The sequence below is a fragment of the Centruroides vittatus genome, unplaced genomic scaffold, assembly GCF_030686945.1.
Source record: "Centruroides vittatus isolate TY-2023 unplaced genomic scaffold, ASM3068694v2 contig_202, whole genome shotgun sequence".
NCBI lineage: Eukaryota > Metazoa > Arthropoda > Arachnida > Scorpiones > Buthidae > Centruroides > Centruroides vittatus.
In genome coordinates, this window is record NW_027121249.1 from 49,387 (window position 1) to 73,904 (window position 24,518).

Below are 24,518 nucleotides of genomic sequence, written 5' to 3' on the forward strand. Positions count from 1 at the left end.
ATTCGATGCCGTGTATAACGTCATTCGGCAAGATGGCGGACTTCCAGGTGAGAGCAGACTGGTGCAGCACGAGTTTTGATTTCGATTGATATTACCGCGAATGATTTATAAACTTTGGCGCAATATTTACAGGTGCAGGCGGTCATTAAGGATCTACCGTTGAAAGTTCAAACCGGAAAGAAGAAGATCCGTGAGCAGGTGTTTCACGATTTGGACACCATCACTAAAACAGGTAATTAAAGTCAATAGTAGTGTGAGGCGTGTTGCTTAATCGCCACATGGTTTATTGCCGGTTGGATGCTGCATGTGTGCTATAAGCGTGATGTTTGTATCAATTGCTTTTGTTTATTAACACAGGTTTGAACAATAAATGGGTGAGAAATTGCATGTTTGAAGCTTATTTATGCTCATACCCACTAGGAAGAGAGATCTTCCATTATGTAAGTTAATAGTGTGAGGTGTATTGTTTGATTACCGCACGGTTTGTGCCTAGCCGATTCAATGTTGCATCTGTGGCGGTGGTTTTTGATTATTAACAGGTTTCTCGACAATTGGTGGGTGATCGTATATTGCACACCTTATTTACACTTACACTAATGTTGTGGTGAGGTGTGAATTCCAAATCGGGTATTTGCCTCCCCGGAATTGTAGACTCACCGAAAGATCTAAATGCATGACCCTTCACGAGATATTTGCCTCCAAAGGTCGGCAAATGTCTCGTGAACCAGTACTACTACCTATTCTCCACGTGTACTTTGGTGCCTGCGTGGAGGCAAGCCCCCACGCCTGCTAAAACTATATAGCTTCGAATACTTCATGAACGGTCGAGTTAGTTACTCAAAGCCATCATAATCACATGCTAGTAATTCAAACGCTAGCAGCAAGTAAAGGAAACTTATTGAAACTAAAGAAATTGGTGGGAATTGTAATAGGTCTTTTCAACCTTTGAACCCAAGTGAATACTTGGCTGGCCCTCCTTCTAGAAGAGGAGGCTCCGCTGTTTGCATTATGTGATATCCCAAGTGGACGGTTGGCCGATTAGACGCTTCAAAGTTTTGCAACCTCGTTGTCTTAAGTGACCGTGCAAGAGCCAATTTCTCTTTGGTAGAGGACTCAAAGTGCAGAGCGAGCTGCACTAAAACTCGAGGTAAGAGGGTCGGACTTGAGAGTGAGGATGGCTAGTCCCTATTGGGTTGTACTGCCAGAGCCCGGACCGAGCATTTACCTTGGTTCAGTCTTAATGGTTCGACACTTCAGTGATTACTCAGTGCCTGCTGCAGATGATTAAAATACAGTATCTTTGTTCTCTGTAGTGCCACTTGGCAGAGCAGAGGCTTTATCTTAAAGTTGCGATATGAGGCATAGTCAAATGGGTTAAATAGTTAAATGTGATAGTCTTGGCAGAGTGACTTAACTACCGATTGTTTGCATCCTGGAAGTGGGGGGGGGCTATATCTTACAAAGGATCATAAGCAGTGGTATGGTTCTTTGACTTTTTCACTCCTATGGGTATGGCATACTGCCTATGGGTAAGGTCCCAATTGTCCTGTTCAGAGGTGTAACTGTGTGGCTTCTTGGTGCACGATTTGAGCTGTAGGAAGACTGAGCTTCCATTATATGAGTCAACAGTGTGACGTATATTGCTTAATTACTGCATGAATTGTTTCTTGCCAACTAAATATTGCATCTGTTCTATAAGTAGTTCATTTTCACAAGTGATCATATGATTATTAACACAAGTGTGAACAATAAATGGGTAAGAGATTGTATACTCACAGCTTATTTATGCTTGTGCTCGCTTATTGCTTAAATTAACCTGTAGGAAGATTGAGCTTCCATTATGTAACTCAACGTTATACTATAACAATACAAACTTCTAGACTAATTACCGATACATGCATACATCATTGCTAAACCTTTACTTCTGGTAAGATATAATATATAAAATGAACAAACATCATATTATAATATTATAACTTACATCAGAGTGGAAACAAAAAACATATCCTCTTTCTATTCATACTTGGCTTTTTCAAGAAATTTTCTATGGTATCTTGTCATAAATCAGAAATATAAATGTTTAATGAGTGAAAGCATTGGTGAATTAAGACTCGTTGGAACCTCTAGGCACAGAATATTGGAACACTCTATATAATTTTACATTATAAACTAATAACATTTAATTGTAGCTATAGAATTATTTATAAAATTGCTTTATTTTTTCTAATTTTGTTACTGCTTGGTTGCCGAACCTCCCAGTGCGAGGCGTCTATTGGGCAATCCAACAATCAAGCACAGTATCAATTTCTTTGTCCCTCCCATAAAAATAGAAGAGCACAATTATTTGCGTAAGTAACAGAAGAAGCAAGACTGTTGAAAGGTAATTTGCAGTTCGACATGGCTCCGCACAGTACAGAGCGATCGAGAAGAAATTAAGAAATGAATCCAGTATAAGTGTAGTTGAAAATGGAAACAGAAGGTAATGTCAGTGTTACACCTCAGACTGTTTAAAATAGATTGCAAGAGTCCGGTTATCATGCTAGAGTTGCTTGGAAGAAACCTCGGATAAGCAAGCAATACTTAATACAATAGTTTTTTTTCTACAATCCTATTTATTTAAAATAGAAATAAACGTGTATAAACATAGAATGTGGCTTGTACTATACAATATAAGTATTACAATGAGCACTACTATTTATGTATGCATGTATTTATTATTAATATGCATTAGAAGGGAAATAGAGTTGTGATATACATACTTTCAACACCGTGTACAACAACAGAATATAACGGTGCAAATTGTGGTCGTATCGGAGGTCTTCCGGATCGTCCAGTGTGATAAAAATATCATTAAGTTATGTCTTTTGCTTAAATTATATGTAATTAAACAGTTTAATTATTTATAGTTTGAGTGAAAGTTTACTTTGGGTGAGGATTTCTCGTATATCTTTTCTTGACAGATTAATGGGAAAATCTCCAAATAGTTACTAATCTATAATCTTCAAATCTACTACATAAGCTTTAAGCATTTCTAAGTACCAAGAGAAGCCCCACCGCATGCTGTAGAGTCGACCTTTGGCATGTTTGACTTCTGTTGACTGTTGCACGTGATACTTTCTATAATGTGCTACATTGGAATTAAACAATAGATGGGTGGACTTTCTGTTGGATATAGTATGTAGCCTATTGCATCACACGTACAGACCCCCATGACATTTCACTGGGCTATTCTCTAATACACAAAATGTGTATTGGAATATTTGCTTACTCCTGCCATATGCATTCGATTCCGAGCCTGAAGGAACACAGTAAAAATCTGCACAAGTTCATGGAATGTAGTTTTTACCATAAAAAAAGAAAAATTTTATGGTGTAAATATTTATTTGAAAGATGATGACAAGCTGTATGTTATCTTTTATTGTTTTTTAATTCTATAAGTTCCTGTCATTGACTGTGATTTTACATCAAGTGTGCGGTGCAGGACTTTTGTTGCATTTTTCAGATGGTGCATCATGCAATTGATTAGCCAATCCATGTTTTTGCCTTCCACCATTTCGTAAACAGTTGCCTCAAAAATTGCTGTAGTGGAAACTCGCTCAACCTGGCTAGAAGACATGTTCCACTCCAGAATAGTTCATTTCAATATGAGGAATTCAGCAGTGTTATATACACTCATTTACATTGGCAGGTACAGAGGAGACAACACTTGTATAAAGTCCACTATTAGCCAAGTTCAAGTCCAAGAAGGAAAAGTAAGATTCATCGTCCAAGACGAAAAACTTGCACTAATCATCTGTAACCTATTTTTTGTCAGCAGTCTTCACACGTCTGTGCTGCTTTGGCTGCATTAGTTTCCAAAAAATTATGTCTAAGCGGCTCTCGGCAAAGCCTACGTACTCCATCCTATTATAAACTGGATCCTTTCGAAACATCTTGAGAAACTAGAAATTTATAAGGCTTCCACTAGGAATGCCGCCATAAATTGGAGAGATGCGCTTTGCCGACGAATGTAGTTCTCTCCGCTTGAAAGCTGTGTTCTGTCTTCCTCTATTCATTCTATTGTAAACTAACTTGAAAATGGCAGTTTAAAACCGTCAGAAACTTGCATTTAGTTTATTAAAGTTTGTTCCTGCTTGCTATTTTTTATTTCGGTGCGTTTCGGCCAATGTTATTAAAGTTAACTGTTATCGAGGTAAAATTAGTAAAAATCCTATTAGAAGACAGAATGAAAATGTCTACGAGCTTAGATAACTAGAGCCTTTGTCATTTTATCTGAAGAATGCGGGTTTTATGCTTGTTGAGGAAATCCTACTTGGATATATTCTCGTTCGTAGATCTAATTTGAACCGCTTTTCTCGGAACAATACCTTTAAGAAGTTACAGTTTTGAGCCATGTGAGTTGACAAGAGAAATAAATATCCACAGAAGATGCCAGATTAATGCTAAATGACATCCAATAGTTAACATTCTTACATTTTTTTCTTTATTGCTCTTGAAGACTCTCAGTAAAAATGGCTTAAATCATCTTCCTACACTTTATGCTTGTTGTTTTCTGTGGTGTCTCTTTGTTTATACTACTGTCTTCTCTCTAATTCCAAGTCTACATCAGGAATTGAAGTAATTAACTCATGCATATCCTTTTATTAATAAAATCTTCCTAAAAATAAGTTGATAAACTAAATTTTTACTGCTAGAAGTGATTTTAAATAAAGTTATACAGTGGATGATCGGATAATGAACACTTTCGCAAAAGATTTTTTTGTTTGGACAACAAACACCTCATAGAACAAACACAAGAAGAAGCGACGCAAAATAATGAATACCGATCGGTCTTCCGTTGTCTTCGGGCAACAATTCGAAACTTCTCAGATCGTGGAAGATGTCGGCATCGACGCTCGACCCGGTCGGATAGTATTCCTCCAAACTTTGAAACTCTCCCTTGTAATTCCAGCTTTTTATTTTTCTGATAGAAACAATTTCCTTTATAGTATTTGCGAGACTATCAGGCGGGCACTCGTTAAATTTTTTTTTTTTTTTTTTTGAAAGGTGAGAGTATAATAGCAAAGGTAGAGAGTGGCGAAGATGTCTGATGTCTGACGTTGGTGGGCAGTATGACTCGAACGGATCTACAGTAGGCCGCAGTTCAATCTTATCTAAGAAAGATACTGTATTATCAAGAAGCTTAAGGAGTAACAAAAATCACATCTGAGAAATAAAGAAACTTGAAGAGCTCATAATGGAACCCGAAACTGATCTGACGACAGAAGAACGCCAAGTACTCTTGAATGAAGAACACCAAGAAACTCGGCGAGATATGTTGATATCTGCTATTAAACATATTTTGAAGAAGTGGAAGGATGTCAGAACGACGGTCTTAGAATGGCATCCAAACCAAATTGAGGTTAATAGGCTTAGGGATCTCTACAATTACAATGCTATTAATTACGTCTGAAAAATCCTGAAGAAGAGAGAAAAGCAATCGACATTGGACAGATTCTTCAACCCCCACAAACGGAAAAAACATGACTAATAAAAATGCAAGACTGTGTATACATGTATTTTTATTATTACATATAAATGAACGTAGTAAGAAAGTATATATTTTTTATTTTTTGGAGTTTTCAGAATGAATTAATCAAATTCCCATAAAAACCTATGGTAAATTGATAATCAGATAGCAAAGGAAGTCTTGGAACGGAGTGTGTTTGTCGACCGATCACCCACTGTACTTAAATAAATGACAGAAAAGGAAACAAAGTGTGCATTCTTGTTAGTCCTCATTTTTAATGTGATAAAAATTATTTATTTATATCTGTTTTATATTTAATTTGTGTTGCATCTCTAGTGTCGAGGGATCATTTGGAACTCATATTTATGTGATAAATTAAATGTATTAAAGTAGCACGACTTAATAACGTCTAGTATTTCTTCTTTCAGATCTTCCCGATCACGTCATCAAAGGTATCTGCAGGGTTCTCCAGTTGACGTTATTGCGATACAATGACAGTAAGTCGCGTCATTTGGTTGAGGCTTACACCAAGACGCTCATCAAATACCAACCGGTCTCTCATCGTTGCCTTATCAAAGTCTTACACGACGTCGCCTACCAGTATAAGAACGTCAATGCAACGTAAGTCGGCCATTCCTGCTTTTACGTAGAATTCCTAAAACGGTCTTTTAATTTCTAAATATCTCCCCGTAGGAAGTCGACCGCCAGGACGTGTTTGACTGCGCTAAATTGGACGTGCCTCATAGCCGAAGTTATTCTTAACGAGAAGAACAAATCTTCCGAAGAAGACAAGCGGCAACTCGTGAGTAAATCACACGTAAATGTAGATAAGAAATTCCATGTTACGTAGAAAATCTGAGCATTTACGCATTATTTTGTGAACAGGTTGAGAGTCAATCGTTGCTGTTAACGTCTGTAGTAGGAGCAAGATGCACCATATTAAATCAGAAAGCATTAAAGAAGCTTTCTCTCTTATGGAAGCAGGTAGTTTTTTTGCTTAAAATTAATTTTCTATAAATATAGTTTCCATAAATCACTGTATGAATTAAGCTATTGTAAATATAATTTTAGAGCAGCGACATTTCCAAAACTTACAGTACCATTATTTTGAAACTGGAGCCGTCGTATGCGACCGTAATCCTTTGGAGTTTTTTCGTCAAGTATTTATCAGATGCAAAATTTAACGAAATTTTGGGAAAATCAAAGGTAGATTTCATTCTTTTATATTATCACTTCTAACTTTTTCCTTAAATATCGTCCATTTTTATTTTTTTCAGAACGATTTTGTGGATCAGTTCGTTAAAGTTATGCTCGGTAGCAAGGTGAAACCACCTCCGTACGTACTAGTAAGTTGCATTGTTTTTAAATCCTACTGTTTGTGAGTTTCTCTACTGTTATTTCACATATGATTCTTTGTATTTGGCGGAACATACGGCATTTGTCATTATTTGAGGAGATGTCAATGCCAAAAATACGTTATCGTTCTCGGTGGGGAGGTTAAAAACTGTAAGTACAATTAACGAATGCCCCTCGTCTTCTACGAAAATACTTGGAGATCGAAGGGAAATGCACCGAGCAAAGTGAAAATGTTCTGCGCACATTGAAAACTGATGTAGAAATCCATTATAAAATCATATTTTTAGACAAACTCTGTTTGAAATACTTGATCAAGTGATTCAGTTATGATTTCAAAGCAACGTTTTCTGTGCTAATGCATTAATAAATCATTTTCTCTTTGAAGGAAAACTGTCAGCCGATATTAAGGCAAGTGACACACGAAATCTTTCAGCAGACGTTTCTCCCGGCTCTCCAGAAATCCATGCTGCGTAATCCCGAAATTATCTTAGAAAGTAAGTGCTTAAGATCGGGTATTTTTGCGCATCGGGATGTCTAATTGCATGCATATATTTACATTGCAGCTGTTGGCTTCATTTTGACTGGCGTATCTCTGGATTTGAGTCAGTATGCGGTAGACGTCGGAAAAAGTCTAGGGAGTGAGTCGAATTTTCTTTCAATTCAGAATACTAAAATTAATTTTTTAATAATTCTAAACTTGATAAAATTTTGGCATTTTATCCTACAGCTCACTTGTATTCGAAGGATGACATTTGCCGAGAAGAAGCGATAATAGCCTGTAAGAATCTAGCCCAACAGTGTAGCAGCTCTTCTCCCTTAGAAGAACTTCTAAAACATTTATTTGGCATCTTAAATGGTAAAATTAAATGCATTTACCGCACCTAAAGGAAGGAATTTTTCTTTATTTAACATCATTTTCTTAGGTTCGGAAGGTAAATTGACTGTAACTACGCAAAGAATTGGCATATTGAGTGGCATCGGCAGTCTGAGTTACCACATGGTAAACGGTAGTTTGTCCATACAGGCCCTGAGCGAAATGGTGTCAGAAAACTTTATTCTCATACTAAAACAAGAAGGTAATTACGATAAATTCAAAACATAAAAATATGCGTTACGAAAAATGTGTTATTTACTTATAATTTTGTGTTTACAGTACACGAAGGAACATTGGTTCACACATTAAAAATGCTGTCTTTGTGGTGCGCTAAATTTACCGTTAGAATACCCGACGGACTTATGGCTTGGTTTAAGGTAATTTATAAATTTGATATGAATATTAAATTGTTAGAAGAAGAAATTAACTATTTTCTCAAATTTCTAGACTGGTATCAGCTTGAAAACATCAACGTCGCCCGTTAGAAATGCATACATTCAATGCATGATCGCAGCGTTTCACGGTAAGATCGTTCGGTTTTTTCGTGTCTACAAAGTTTTTGCTTTATATAGATGTATTAAAATTATTATTTCAGGTAACACATTGCTACAAGCCATGGAATTTGTCTCTCTGCTTATAAAAACTGTCGAAAAAGCAATTGCGCATCCATCTCAATTATCTCTAGTCATAGAAGGTTTGAGTAGCGCTTGCCTCCTGTTGCATTTATGGAGTGCCGACGTCGAGGCCGGTAAATATTTTCTATTTATACTTAATTTTAATGATATACAGTTCACTGTGGACAACAATTTTGAAAAGTTGTTGTTAGAGAATTATCATTAAAAGGTTTTTTAAAATGGCATGGCTTTAAATTGCCTCCGAAATTACTTCATTTATTCAAATATCCTTTATGTTCGCCATTCTCCAGAATTTGTTTGATTTTGTCGGCATTTACAGTGTACTCTTCATATTTATTCTTAGTCTTCGTTATTCATTGTTTTTAAATTGTCAAGTTGCTAGTTTATTGCTTTACTTTAAAGCTATTGCAGAATAATTACATTTGTAACGTAGCTTGCAAACTGTACGTTAAAGTGAAGGAAATGTATTATTAATAAACTAAGCTATTGGCTGTTTATCAATCAATCACTATGTGCATTTTTTGTTTGTTTCTCTATTTTGCATTGCCGTAATGACACTGTTTGTTATTTCGGTGTCGGGGAACTTTCCATAAGTTTAAGGCCGCGTGTTTCGAGTGGCTTAAGTACATACATTTGCCGAAAACATGCGTAAATTGAACTTATGTGGATGCCTTTATTGAAAAAGGAACGAAAAGCATGCCCTCGTAACTTAAAATTCACGACGGCAAAATTAAATATGTGCCGTTTTATACATTATCGGATCACACTAGTAGCGGAAAGGCCACATACTATTATTTGTGGCCTTTTCCGCAGCTTTTTAACTGATTATTTCAACATAGCTTTAGACAAAAGAATCATCTACAAGCTTTATTAATCTATGAAGCATTTTATTTCTCGTTACTTTTACTTCAAAATAAATTATATTTTGTATATTTATCGACATAACGGCATTTGAAATGCCTACGTGCACCGAGATTTGCTAATTATCAAGAAACTTGCTTCAATTAATGTAGTGCGGTATTTCTAAGAACGATTGTATTTAAATTCTCATTCAATTCTAAATATAATTAAGTAATCTGTTTAGTAATTAAGTGTTTGTTAATATTTTGAAATTTTATTTTCAGAGAATAAATTAAAAAATGTGATAAACATGTTAGTCGACATTGAAAAGCATCAGTTTTTATCCGAAAAATTTTTGATGTCTGCAAGCGACGAAGGTGAGCAGGTTTCCGTATTTACTTTCTTAGTTATTTTCGGTAATCGAGTGTCGTACAATGCTTGAAATAATAATAATAAGTAATCTGGTACAACTTGGAATTTTTAAATTCTAATTGCATAGATTGTTTCTGGTACATTTAGTGTTCAGGATAACTCTCTATCAAGTTCTATATATGGGGTATCCATAAAAGAATGGTGGGATTTTCCGCGCGTGTATTATCTGTATTTCTTACATTAATCATGCGTCTCAGTTTGAAATGTAACTAACTGTCTGAGTGTGATGTGCATTACATTATGTTGATGGGATACGACAATGCAAGTTGGCATTCTGCCGGTGGAGGTCACCTCCCAGAGGACTTTCTGTGGGGAAACTGGACCTTATTTAGATGTTAGACACATAGTGTAGTTTTCTGGATTTTCTTTGTCTGTCCATCAATCAGGCATAAACCCGGTTTTATCCATTCGGCCACCAGTGGACCCCAGAGAAATCGTAATATTGGGGTATGTAAACTGTGTCTTTTATGTACTCCCAAAGGAAGAAGTCTCATGGAATTAGGTCTTGGGACCAGTGCAGCCACTGGAAGAGGTAGTTGTCCATATCTGCAGTACTCCCATGCAGGCATAAAGAGAAATGACATGATTACCCTATACCGAATGAAACTTGGATTGCCAAGTGATGAATCTATGTAAGCATTACATTTTGTCGTCAAAAACTAACAATTAGGTGTCTGCGAAACCCTGCCGTTCTTCCAAGAATACCCCGTAGTATAGAGATTTCTCCTGAAAGTGGAATGATGGATTATCGGAAACTACTAAACAATTACAATGTCAAAATACCTTAACCGAAAGTGTTTCATTTATTCTTTTCACTTTTAGCTTTATCGTACGTCCTAATGATGATCGAACGATTGGTTCTGGATCATCCCGAATTTCCAATCACTAAAAGGTAATTTTTCAGTTTTATTTGATTTGTATGGTATCGATTTTTACAATTGATTAAAACTCCAGGACAATAATTATAATTAAAATTTACGAGTTTGGAAGAAATAGAGTAAGAGTGTCTTCGAACTTCCTCTGCTTTCACGCTACGGGCTTGGCTAATGTAGTCTGAGGAGGACTACAGTAAAGTTGACCTTTATTTTGAGTCTCCTGTTTCCCGTTGACATACAAAAGAAATTGTTAAAAATCCACTTTAGCTGTCTTTGGAGTGCATAAATGCAAACTATTATACAAAATTATATAATATTTAAACAGCATTTGTTTATTTGTAATTTTATTCTTTACTTATTTCTCGAAGGCCATTTAAGAGAGCGATAATATATATTCTAACTCGTCCGTCTCTGAAACTGCGGAGAGAGGCTCAGACCATGACTCGCAAATTGATCTCTTCACTAGGAGGGGCTAATCTGGCCTGTTTACTATTACAAGAGTTCAGTGCTTATGCAGAGAATCTCAGAATACAGGTGAGAACACGCTAATCCCTTACATTTAAATATTTTCGAAATCTAAGTTTGTTATTCGATTCGTTTTCCGCGAAAAGAACTCTGATTCGGATAAAGAAAACAAGGAGTTTGACAATGCTACGGAAAATGTTCCACTCGTAACTTCTCACGTACTATTAGAATGTTTAATAACGCTTTGTTCGATATCAAATTTGGACCCATTAGACGCCCACCAGTTAGGAATAGCGACTTTACTACCTTCTCATCTACCTGCGCTAGGTAAGCAGAATTAAAGCAGATTCTATACATAAAAATATACTTTATTGTAAACATTGTGACATTTTTTGACAGGAAATATACAATCTAACAAAAGCATATGGTTAAAATTACTGAGAAAACTCAAAAGAGAGCCTACCATATTTCTGAGAACAGAAAAAGAGAAGATTACTTCATTAGTAATTAAAAGTAGTCCATTTACTGTGGTGAGTGTATAATTGTTGACTGTTATTTCGAATTTGTAATGTAGTTGCCAAGAGAGGACCCATAAAAACATACCGAGAGGGCCTTTTTTTCTCTCACCCATTGTGCATTCAACTGCGACCCACAATGGGAGCAGCCAAGCAAGAGAAATGGGCCCTTTTTTTTTCTATTAGTTTTATATAATATCTGAACTCTCAGTTACATTGAAGTACGATGTAAAATTTTTTAACATTTTTTTTATGTTTTATAAATAGCCAATGGAAAATGCCGTGACTACTCTGGTTAATGTCGCTCCTGGAGATTATGTTCCTATCGTCGTAAGAGAAGTCACGCATTTATTGGGTAATCCGGCTCTCGTTCAACTAACCAAAGAAGAGTATAATATATTTTTAACTCCAGATGGTCAACTATATGACAATAGTGTCATTGAAAAGTAAGTTTCTTGCTTTTTCTATTATATATAAACACGTTGAATATTTTCTGTCGTCCATCGCGGTCAGTCGTGTTTACAACACAACTGACCGTGGTGGACGATTGACGCATGCTTCTGCTAGCTTTGTAGTCACGTGGTACGCGCCCGTGACCCTCTAGCGGTGGGCTGTGATCTTCCGTGTTGTTGTCGGAACCACACATTCTTACACATGCAACAATATTACAATTCTGTTATCGGTTTTCACATTCCAGCCTCCGGCTCATTTCTTTTTGAATGATCCTCATAATAGAATAATTATTGATATAATACAAACCATGATTAATGATGATATATGTATAATGTAGTGAATATCTTCAAGTACTTAAAAGGAAGCTATTAGTTCAGTAGATGATTTAATAACTGAGTTTAGTGCTTGTTTATGCATAAATAAACAGTGAATATGTTACCAATAGCAAAATGTAAAAGATAATATTCTAAAATATATTTTTTATTTTATTAAATACAGTAGAACCTTGCTGATTGGGACCCGAGTCTGTTCGGATCAGTGTGTTTTGGGTGATTTGAAATTCCTTTTTCTCACATACGTTTTTGTTGCCGACAGGTTTTTCCATACACTGTAATCGGATGAGCCTGTTGTATCGAATTAAGGTGACCGATGTAATATGATGGTTCAAAACCTCTGCATTTGTTTACATGTGTAGTGAGGTTTTTTACCTCTTTCTGTGAGTGAGTATATGACTGTAAAGGATGCTTTATCTCAATAACAAATGTTAAATATATTTTTATGGTTTGTACACGCTGCATAATAGCGAGGTTGCGGCCGAAGTTGTCATCTCTGAAACGTGAACGTCGAGCGCCGCTTACAAGATTGCAGCGTTGTTGTATGAAAACTTGTTATATGAAAACTTCGGCTGCGACCTTGCTATTCTGAGTGGCACAAGGTAAGCACAATGACCGTGTATTTTGTTCGGAGAGAGAGTCTTGAATTATTTCTTATTTGGTTGTTCATTTTAGCCAGAATTTCAGACTGTTGTGGTTTGGATTAGTGAGGTTCTGTTGTGTTTTGAAAATATTTTAAATCTAATTAACACTTGTTTTAGGTAGAATTACAAGAGATTCTAATCCTTCTCGTGATATATTTAATAATTAGAAATAAATTGATTTTCAATTTAAATTTAGAATATACTGACAGAAAAGATTGGACTGAGCGGGTTTGAGACCTGTTGTTCCCATTTACTATATAGATGCATTGTCAGTTATGCTACCCAAACCTCAGTCCAATTAATTAATAGTAACACAATGTATACAAATTTATATATACATGTATATGCCCTACATGAATTACACACTAAACAATTTTATTTGTAACCAAAATTATTGCATAAAAGTTAGTTAATTTTTAAAGCAATCGCAAATAAGTTTATTTTCTTTTTAGTTTGAAAGACACGATTAACATCGACAAAAATATTAAGAGAGAGAGCAAATTATATTCCTACAAAGAGCAATTGGAAGAACTCGAACTTCGGAAGGCAAGTCTGCATTTCCGAGTTTCTTTTTATAGATTTTTTTATAACTAGTAAACAGTACAAAATGTTTAAATTGACAAATAGTAAAAGTGGAGAAGTATCTTTAAAAGATTTATATACATTACAATAGGAACTAGAAGAGAAGAAGAGGGCAAAAGGTTTGTTGAAAGAACCCGAACTTACTAAAAAACAGCTAGAAGCAAAAAAGATCCAGCTCGAGAAAGAATCGATCATTCGTTCGAGGATAAAAGAGGTATCTTTGAAGTAATTTGTATTGAATTATAGCGCACAAATTAATTATTTATTACAATAATTTTTTTTTTCTGTATTTGTTTCTGTTATGTATTTTATTAAGTGTTTTTCTTTGTACTGTTCAGCATAAAAATATATAGTTGCTCTATGTATGACAAATGTATGGACTGGCATGTCTTTTGTTGGTCTTCGTTGTATTATTTAATGTATAAGGTGGTCTCACCCTCTGTAAAGATATTTGTAGTAGTACATTTGTGTTCTGTCATGTAATTTGGATGCCACTATGAGTTCTCATAGTGTGAAAGAATGGCTTGTTGCAAGCATACTTCTGAGAACTCTATTCCAATTAATGATATGGGAAATATGACAGTTTTTAGGTGTGATTGAGGTTATAAAAGCAATGATTTACTATAATGTCTTATTACTCAATTTTTTTAAAATATTTTTTGACGTAGTAATAATAATGTAACATTATTCTCAGTTAGATAATCAACTGAAGCATGCCATAAGTTTACTCCATGCTGCTATCGAAGGGAAAGCATTGGCTTTGGCAGTGCACGTGACTAGTCTGGTTGAACTTCTTATCTCGGTCATGCCGTCACCGCTCTGCGCTCCTTTAGTCACGAAAGTCTTTTTAGAACTCAGAAAATGCGCAATTAATGAAGAACTAGAAGACTGGAGTATGTACATTTATATATTATTTAAATCTAAATTCAAATTTTTAACTCTAATCATATAAAAATAAATATTCGTCTACAGGTTTGCCATTAGCTTACATTATACTGCGCGTAATTAAACCCGCCTGCCCAATCGATCCCGAATGGGAAGAGATCGATTTGGAAGTTGCAGTTACGAAAATAATTAATTTTCTGCATTCCTTGACCTGTCAGCCCACTGATTCCGAATATGATGAACATCTCTCAAATATTCGTTTTCAAAGATTATCAGCGCTTGCTTTCGCATATTACTTTCCTCTGTTGCGCTGGATTCTTGTCAGTTCTGATCTTCCAGAAGAAGTAATAATTAAGACACTCAATATTATTAGCGAACATGGAAAAATGAGAGATCACGGTTCCGCCAATAAAAATCAAGTCGTTCAAGTGAGTAAATGCATTAATTCTCTCGTAATTAATTGTTTGCGTAACGTATATTCTCTATGTTTACGTACAAAAATTTAATTTAAGCAAAGCCCTATTTATCTACCTCGTAAACAAATGTTGGAAGTTCTGATGCAAGTAATAGCAAATACGTCGGGTTACATACAGGTGAGTTATTTATAAATAAATTTGTATAGATAGAAAAATAGAAAGTTTATTTAATTCTGCATTTTAGCAATTTGCTTGTAAAGCAGTTTTGGACGTGGCTGGCTCGGGAAGTGGTCTGAACGGTTGCGCGAAAGCATTGAGTTCAGAAATTCAAATTCTACTAAATGCTCTCCTGTCGATGAACGAATTGGTTCGGAAAACTGCACTCAAGGTATTTCCTTTTCGTTTGTTTCTTTGTGTTGGAATAATATTCGTCGTTAAACGGAAGTTCAATTTTACACGCCCTAGGCTCTCGCGGTGCTTCAACGAGTTTATCCGTCTTTGGAGTTCGAAAAAGAAAATGCCGTAATTCTCATTCAGCGGATATGGGTTGCACGATTCGATCCCAATGAAGAAAATAGCGAATTAGCCAATAGGCAAGACGTCTTTCTTACATTTAAATTTTAGAAAAATTTAATATAATCACATTCTTATATAAAATGTTAATTAAATAGTTTATGGGAAGAAGTAAATTTCCATCCTATTCCTGAACTCACACTTAATCTTCTTAATGATGTCATTCATCCAGAAACAGAAATACAATCTTCAGCAGCAGAAGCCTTGGCTGAAGCTCTAAAGGAGTATAAAGATTCGGTGCAACCGACACTTGATCAATTGCTTATAATTTATAAAGAACACTTAATAGTATGTTAAGTGTTTAAATATATCATTATTTCAAAATATTTTCACATATAAAAGATTTTCCTTCTCTCTCGCAGCAATCGCCTCCAAAATTAGATAGTTTCGGACGAGTTATTTCGGAATCTCCTCCCGATAACTGGGTACCGCGCGTCGGAATTGCCATGGCTCTAAATAAAATGGCTCCTCTTTTAGACTCCGACATGGTGTCGAGCTTGGTGGCGTTTTTTGTTTCCGACGGTCTCGGCGATCGGCATCCGACGGTGCGAAAGCATATGCTGGACGCTTCGGTCGCTATCGTGGAATATCATGGCAAGGTAATTGAATTCTGTATTTAAATTAAGATCTAAATTTATATTTAATTGTAACTTCATTGTAATTGGCAGGAAACAATCAATATTCTCCTACCAATGTTTGAAGACTTTCTAGACAAAGCACCCGACTCTTCTAATTTTGATGCAGTGAAACAAGGAATTGTGATTTTGATGGGAACTCTCGCTCATCATTTAGATAAGAGTGATCCGAAAGTTAAACCAATTGTGGCAAAATTGATCGAGGCTCTCTCAACACCATCTCAACAGGTGAATTTTTTGTCGACTGTGAAAGCCCATGATTTAATTAATTATTTACATCACCCGTAATTATTATTCTAAGGTTCAAGAAGCTGTGGCCAACTGTTTGCCGCCATTGGTTCCCGCTATTAAAGATGGAGCGCCTCCACTCGTAACCAAATTACTACATCTTCTTTTAGATTCAGAGAATTATGGAGAAAGGAAGGGTGCTGCGTATGGTTTAGCTGGTTTAGTAAAAGGTTTAGGAATCATGTCACTGAAACAATTAGATATTATGAAAACACTAACAAATGCCATTCAAGATAAAAAGAACTACAGGCATAGAGAAGGTATGTAATAATTCTTCGTCGTTTACCGGACAACAAAATTCCATAAATTTATTTCTTTAGGTGCACTGTTTGCATTTGAAATGTTATGTAACATGCTGGGCCGACTTTTCGAACCTTACATCGTGCACGTTTTGCCACATCTTCTGCTGTGTTTTGGCGACGGTAACCAGTACGTCAGAGAGGTAACCATTAAAAATTACATTAATTTTCTTATTTTCATTGCATTGGTTTACTTAAATGATACTGCAATATAGGCTACCGACGATACCGCTAAAGCGGTAATGAGTCGACTGAGTGCGCATGGAGTGAAACTGGTACTTCCTTCTCTCTTAGCTGCACTTGAAGAAGATTCATGGAGAACAAAAGCAGGTTATTAAAATACTTGTTGTTGTTTTATTATAAATTTTTTGTGTTCTTTTTAATCTTACTTTTGAAAAATACTTCAGGATCTGTAGAATTGTTAGGAGCTATGGCTTTCTGTGCGCCAAAACAGTTATCATCTTGTTTGCCAAGTATAGTTCCTAAGTTGATTGAAGTGCTTTCAGACTCCCACATGAAAGTTCAGAAAGCTGGTGCTCAGGCTCTTCGTCAGATTGGATCCGTGATTAGAAATCCCGAAATTCAAGGTAATGTTTGCAAAAACCAGGTTTTGTGACTATGTAATTATACACTACAAATGTGAATTGCTTTTATTTATTTTAGCTATTGTGCCTGTATTGTTGGATGCATTACAAGATCCATCGAAGAAAACATCGCCCTGTCTAGCTACTCTTCTAGATACAAAATTTGTTCATTTTATCGATGCACCATCATTGGCTTTAATCATGCCAGTCGTGCAGAGGGCATTTCAAGATAGGTCGACGGAAACCCGTAAGATGGCGGCTCAGATTATTGGAAACATGTATTCATTAACTGATCAAAAAGTAAATTACTTTAAATGAAAACTTTATTCGTTCATAAAAGCTCAGATAAATGTTTATACAATTTGAACTCCATTTTAGGATTTGTCGCCGTATTTACCGACCATCATCCCTGGTCTCAAGCAATCGTTATTGGATCCAGTTCCAGAGGTAAGTCAAAAAGTTAGATGAATCCTTGCAGATGATGGTTGATTAAATGTAAGAATGAGTAAATTGTTTGTTAAAACATTTTACTGGATGCATGAGAATTGGTGCAAGGAATTTAGCAACGCTTTGAGTCAGACTCCGTGATGCCTGAGCCAGCAGCACAAGAAAAGCTGGCTCCGGGCATTATGCTAAATTCATACATATGAGAAAACAATCTCGTACAACAACATGCATAAATAGAAAAATATTTGTAGGAAGAAGCAAAATATCTTAAGATTAAAATTCTTTTATAAAATAACAGGTAAGAAGTGTCTCTGCTCGAGCACTGGGTGCAATGATTAAAGGAATGGGAGAAAGCAGCTTTGAAGATCTACTCCCGTGGTTAATGCAGACACTCACCTCTGAAGCAAGTTCCGTCGATCGATCTGGTGCCGCTCAAGGTATTAAATAATTAAATTTAGCCTTTCGTGTTATTTTTTTAAAACATTAACTATAAAGTTGCATTGCTTCAGGTCTAAGCGAAGTAATGGGTGGACTTGGTGTCGAAAAACTAAACAAACTTATGCCAGAAATAATTTCTACAGCCGAAAGATCTGATATTGCTCCTCACGTTAAGGACGGTTACATCATGATGTTTATTTATTTACCTATGGTGTTCAATAAGGAATTTATGCCTTACATTGGACATATAATTACTCCAATATTGAAGGTAATAATTTAATTTTAAAATGTTTTTTTTTTTTTTTAATTGTGTTTAAATATTTAATTGTTTTTTACATAAAGGCTTTAGCTGACGAAAATGAATTTGTCAGAGACACGGCTCTAAAAGCTGGTCAGAGGATCGTAAACATGTATGCCGATACGGCTATAACTCTGCTGCTTCCCGAATTAGAAAAGGGACTGTTTCATGATAACTGGCGTATCCGTCACAGTTCGGTTCAGCTCCTTGGCGATTTGTTATATAAAATATCTGGTAAGTAATTTTATGTAATAACCAAAGTGAAATATATATTAGTTTGGGTGTACAAATTAATTTTTGATTATATTTTTTAGGTGTTTCTGGTAAAATGTCAACTGAAACTGCAGACGAAGATGATAATTTTGGAACAGAACAATCACATAAGGTATGCGTACACTTTTTATTTTGAAAAATTTTAAATGTATGGTACAAAACATTTAAATTTTACAGGCTATACTGTATGCTCTTGGTGAAGAACGTAGGAATCGTGTACTAGCCGGGTTGTATATGGGCAGGTCAGACGTTGCACTCATGGTAAGACAAGCAGCACTGCACGTATGGAAGGTGGTAGTAACAAACACGCCTCGCACGCTAAGAGAATTGCTTCCTACACTTTTCAATCTTCTACTTGGGTGTTTAGCAAGTAACAGTTATGACAAAAGACAGGTGAGTGTTTCTGTTTCAGGAGAAAATCAAGAATTGATATAAATCACAACAATAATTTCTCTTGTATAAGGTTGCTGCAAGGACATTAGGTGATTTGGTTCGTAAATTGGGTGAACGTGTTCTACCAGAAATCATTCCTATACTGGAAAGAGGTCTCGATTCGGATAGAGCCGATCAGAGACAGGGAGTCTGTATTGGTTTGAGTGAAATAATGGCATCAACGAGCAGAGAGATGGTGTTAACTTTTGTTGACAGTCTTGTTCCAACTGTCAGGTTTGTAAATGCAAAAGTATTTTTCTCTTTCACTTTGATTTAGTTGGTCAGAAAACACTGTGAGGATCTGTATTTCGATCTGATCCTATTGCGTTATTTAGATTTTATGAGTTTGTTGCAATATAATATTAATTTTGATTTTGTTCGTAGGAGAGCATTATGCGATCCTCTACCAGAAGTTAGACAGGCAGCAGCTAAGACTTTCGACAGTCTGCATTCTACGGTTGGTGTCCGAGCCCTTGATGACATCCTTCCTTCGCTCTTGCAACAATTGGTACTGTTTGTTTTAAAAAGTTTTATTGTGAATTCTTGTATTTTACATTATTATTATTATTATTGATATTCAAAATTTCCTGTGTGTAGAACGATCCACTCTTATCTGACCATACACTGGACGGTTTGAGGCAAGTCATGGCTATTAAAAGCAAAGTCGTTATGCCTTATCTTATACCTCAGGTGAGTATAAAGGCCAATTTGCACTATTATGGTAGTGGTTTTTTGTGTGCGACATTTCTGCCGCAGAGCAGTTCGTGCAGGCCTAGATCCCAAAAAGTCGTGGTTGTGTAATTCCAAGCTGTGGTTGAGTCAAAATTTTCTCAGTGTGGGAACCCAACCTTATTTCTCTCTCCAACTGCTCTGGGTGGCAGCGCAACTTTCATTCCACACCGAAACTACGATAGTGTGAAATGGCTTTAAATTATTAAAATTGTTATTGTTTCAATTATTCTATTTTCAGTTAACTGCTCCTCCTATCAATACGAAAGCGCTATCATTTCTGTCTTCCGTTGCCGGAGACGCTCTTACTAAACATCTTGGGAAAATTCTACCGGCTCTATTGTCAGCACTTAGTGCAGCATTAGATACACCCAATGAACAATTGGTATCTAATTAATCACATTAATAAGTTCAATAAATTACATTAATTTGTTTTCTAACATGTTTTGCTTTTGTAGGAACTAGAATATTGTCAAGCAGTTGTTTTGTCCGTTACTGACGAATTAGGAGTCAGAACAATTATAGATCACTTGCTAGAAGCAGCTCGTAGTGAATCTGTAGCACAGAGGCGAGCAGCAGTTGCCTTACTTTATACCTATTGTTATCAGTCAAAAGCCGACATTAGTGTGCACGTTCCACAATTATTGAGGGGCTTGATTCATCTGTTTACAGATTCAGACCAACATGTTTTGCATTCAAGTTGGGAAGCACTCAATGCAGTTACCAAGGTAGAGATTTCCGTTTATTTTGTTTGCAGTTTTAGAGTGATACTACAGAGTTTTGTATACAGTAATCAATCCACTTAGATACTCTGTATTGATGATTAATTATTAAATTTAGGTAGCTTGGGCAACAAAGTTACGTTGTATTTATTGAATGTTTAAAATTACCCAATTGAATATTGCCAATAATTTATAAATGTTTTTTTTCTTCAGACTCTTGATGCCACTGAGCAATTGCAACATGTTGCCGACGTTCGGCTAGCAGTAAGATTTGCCATGGGTGATTTAAAAGGACAGCCACTTCTACCTGGATTTTGCCTTTCTAAGGTCTGATTTTTTTTTCTATATATTATATCATAACTGTATAAAAAAGAGATCTCTGAAAAATAACTTAATTTTAGGGAATAACACCAATTCTTCCAATATTCCGAGAAGCCATACTTAACGGATCGCCTGACCTCAAAGAACAGGCAGCTCAGGGATTGGGAGAAGTCATTAGGTTAACAAGTAGCGAAGCACTGAAACCGTCTGTTGTACATATTACTGGTCCATTAATTCGCATACTCGGTGACAGATTCAGCTGGAATGTCAAAGTTGCCGTCTTGGAAACTTTGGCTTTATTGTTAGAAAAAGTAAGTTTCTTGTAGAGCAAGTCAAATGAAAGTGAGCCAACATAGTTTAGTCGAAAACTTTTACCTGTAAGTTAAAAGTAATGGCTGCTAGCATTGAGACATTGTCTCTTGCTAATTTGTTAATTGGTATTCGGTAAATGAGTCTGGTGATTCTGTGCTTTAGAAGCCCTTTGGTCTCTGCTTCCAGAAGTTCATGACCACCACCTTTCCCTCTGCATCTGAATCAAACCTGCGAGTTTTCAGGTTTTTGGTTTGCCAAACACAGGAAAATTGCATGGTGAAGGATCCAGACTGTAGCGTGGGTGCTACAGAATTTTGCTTTTAAATATCTTAAGCTTCTTATGAGCTACATTGGTAGTGTGCCATCTCACATTGTCAAACAACAGGATTATGCCATGTGACATCAAGGGCAGTGCTCATTCTTGACTGCTGTGCAAAATTATTGCAATGTTTCATCTACGGTCCAGACCTTTCACCCTGCAACTTTCATATTGTTCAGAGAATTAAGAAAGCCTGAAGGGTTGTGTTTTCCTTGGATACAGAGAGGAGGAGAAGCAAAAACTAAAGGACTTCTATGACCACAAAATCACAAGCTCAGTACCCAATTGAACAAATGCCTCAATGTTGCTGATAGTTACATTCATCACAGACATAACAGTTTGTGAATAAACCACATTTGCTTATTTTCATTTCACTTGTCCTCACCTATTTTAATTAGTGTTACATATCATTTAAACAATGATTTTATTTTAGGTAGGAGTAATGCTGAAACCTTTTTTGCCTCAACTACAAACTACTTTCCTAAAGGCGTTAAGTGACGGACATCGGTTGGTTCGACTAAGAGCCGCAAACGCACTAAGCCATTTAATAGTTATTCACACAAGGTGCGATCCTTTATTTAATGAATTACATACCAGTGCCAAATCTACTGAAGATACGTCTGTTAGGTAATGTTAAATTTTTAAAAACGTTACTAAAATTATTACGTAAAGCAAAACGTAAAGTTTAAATTGCTTTAAAATTTAGGGAAACGATGCTTCATGCATTACGCTGTGTAATCGGTCAAGCTGGTAACAAAATGTCACCCGCCATAAGGTCAAATATAACAATGTTAGTATCGAACTATCTCAAAAGTGATGACACTACAAGAACTGTAGCTGCGGCGTGTCTTGGCACTTTATGTATGTGGTTACCAGAAGACGAATTAGCAGCTGTTGCAAGAGAATATTTATTAGGTAAGTAACTTTTTTACTTTCTGCATTGTGGACATCAAGAGAGCCTTTTTTTTAGCAAGCCCACAGTGGGATGGCCAGGTGGCAGGGAATGGGTCAACATATCCAGACAGACCATTCTCCAAAAAATTTCTGGGTTTTTGTCTGTCCAGATTCGATCCCAGCTCTGGGGAATGGGCCCAACATATCCGGACAGACCACTCTCCAAAAAATTTCTGGCTTTTTGTCTGTCCGGATTCAATCCCAGGTCCCCGGGCTGCCACTTTAAATAATTAGGCATAACCTACCACAGTTTTTATCTGGTTTTTGCAAGCTCTAACAATAGATAATTTGAAAAATAGACGACGATCCTACGCTAGAATGGACTGTAAGGCACGGAAGGAGCGTGGCATTAATGATCGCACTGAAGGAGGCACCAGAAAAGATTCTCACTGCTGACTGGTTAGACAGGATAACCAAGACATTAATAGCTTATATTACGGCAGACAGGGTAAGGATTTTGTTCAAATAAATTTTTTTTTTTTTAATTTGATAAAACTAACCGGAGAGCCATTTACAGTTACCGATTGCGTTAAGCGGAATTCGAGGAACGGGTTATTACTTCTGTCACATGCTAAATTCTGGTCAGAATGTTTCCCAACCTTTAACTTTTTCATTTTCAAAGGTAAAAATTAATAAACTTTACAATCATATTTTATTTTGCGTTACCTATTTTTTTAATTTCTTCATTTATTCTCAGAGCATGAACCACAGCACCAATGAAGTGAAGCAGATTGTAGCACTAACAGCCAATTATGTTGCCAAAGTCATAAACAAACCTCTCCCTCCGTCGGTAATGAAGGTATTGGTACCAAATTTGGTTAATGGAACAAAAGAAAAGAATACTATCGTCAAGGCAAATAGCGAATTTGCTCTAGTAGCAATTTTGAGACTGAGGAAAGGAGACGAAACTCATCAGGTGAGTTAGATTTTCACATTCTTCGGATATTGATTTCCTCGGGAAAGTATTGATTAACGAATTTATCCCGTCAGATGTGTCTGAACAACTTGGACGCCGGTGCAAGGGACGCCCTACAAGACGTAGTCAACAAAGTACTGAAAAAGGTCGCAAGTCAACCGGAACCAAAGGAGGAAGAACTGGACGACACGCTATTAACTTGACATTATTCAAATAAAACTATACTTTTGACTAGAGAATTATCTGTAAATGATTTTGAAAGTTATCACATATAATTTTATTTGAAATAAAATATTTGCGGTTAGGAATAGTTGCGTTTTGGAGAATCGGAGGACGCGGCGGTTCCGTAACCCGGTATCGACCCGTTACCGCAAAGAATCTAGTTTAAATCCGGGATGGTCAGATTTAATTCATTAGTAATAAGGCTGTGATTATCTTTTGTATTAAACAAATGTGATGTCATTTGTCACTGATTTTTTTCACTCGTCACTAAGAGAGCCTTTTTAACCGTATCTGTCATTGGTTTTGGCCAGGCCCACGATGGGCATTGAGGAACAAGAACAGTGGCCGTGAAGAATTCTTGACGCTACAATAGAGTGGCCATGTAATGAGTGTAAAGTTTACGTGATGGAACTTGAGAAATTTTAAGGCTAGTGTTACCGGGATATTTCAGAGCCTGTTTCACAATCTGGTCATTCCATTATAATTTGGCTGATTTTGTGATAAGCACAGCTGAAAAACCTTTCTTAGTGCGAGAATGTAAAAAAAGCCTTAAAATCGCTAACCTTATAAAAAGGCTTGTAGAAGTTCTCTGTATTCAGAAGTGAATCTATTGTTTGGAAGTATTCAAACACCAGACAAGCCTGTTTGACGCAATTAGGCTTATTACGCACAGTTGATGGAGTTTGAGAAAGGCCACGTCGTCGGACTGAGGGAAGCATTATGGTCGTTTTGCCGAATTGTTGGCCATTACACCGTTTTGACCTGATTGTGAGGGGGTGGGTAGTGATACACGATTGCGCGCGTAAATGATGATCATACTCTGGACATTTCGGTCAGACCACTAACAGATGATAGTGATCCTGTAATCACCTTTTTTATACTCGCCATGAATCCACGAAGGGCATGGAATATGAGTTAATTGCTTCGTAATAAGGCAACTGAT

At 36.3% G+C, this 24,518-nt stretch overlaps 1 protein-coding gene across 1 annotated transcript; it reads left to right on the forward strand.

Annotated features, from left to right (window-relative positions):
• Positions 1-23,592, forward strand: LOC136970531 (stalled ribosome sensor GCN1). The gene is made up of 54 exons (XM_067264966.1): positions 1-47; positions 133-232; positions 5,938-6,130; positions 6,203-6,311; positions 6,395-6,493; positions 6,581-6,715; positions 6,787-6,855; positions 7,251-7,359; positions 7,429-7,503; positions 7,593-7,721; positions 7,789-7,941; positions 8,019-8,116; positions 8,187-8,262; positions 8,335-8,487; positions 9,499-9,591; positions 10,469-10,538; positions 10,890-11,055; positions 11,133-11,313; positions 11,386-11,516; positions 11,769-11,947; positions 13,383-13,476; positions 13,604-13,726; positions 14,207-14,405; positions 14,485-14,825; positions 14,910-14,990; positions 15,058-15,201; positions 15,279-15,406; positions 15,485-15,674; positions 15,749-15,985; positions 16,055-16,249; positions 16,323-16,569; positions 16,630-16,751; positions 16,824-16,938; positions 17,016-17,195; positions 17,272-17,492; positions 17,571-17,639; positions 17,938-18,076; positions 18,149-18,345; positions 18,420-18,609; positions 18,690-18,760; positions 18,826-19,041; positions 19,112-19,314; positions 19,465-19,588; positions 19,678-19,770; positions 20,051-20,194; positions 20,268-20,537; positions 20,745-20,858; positions 20,933-21,163; positions 21,917-22,110; positions 22,190-22,398; positions 22,737-22,885; positions 22,955-23,059; positions 23,135-23,353; positions 23,428-23,592. The coding sequence occupies exons 1-54, from the start codon at positions 6-8 to the stop codon at positions 23,554-23,556; spliced, it is 8,043 nt and encodes a 2,680-aa protein (XP_067121067.1). The 5' UTR covers positions 1-5; the 3' UTR covers positions 23,557-23,592.
• Positions 23,593-24,518: the final 926 nt, after the last annotated feature.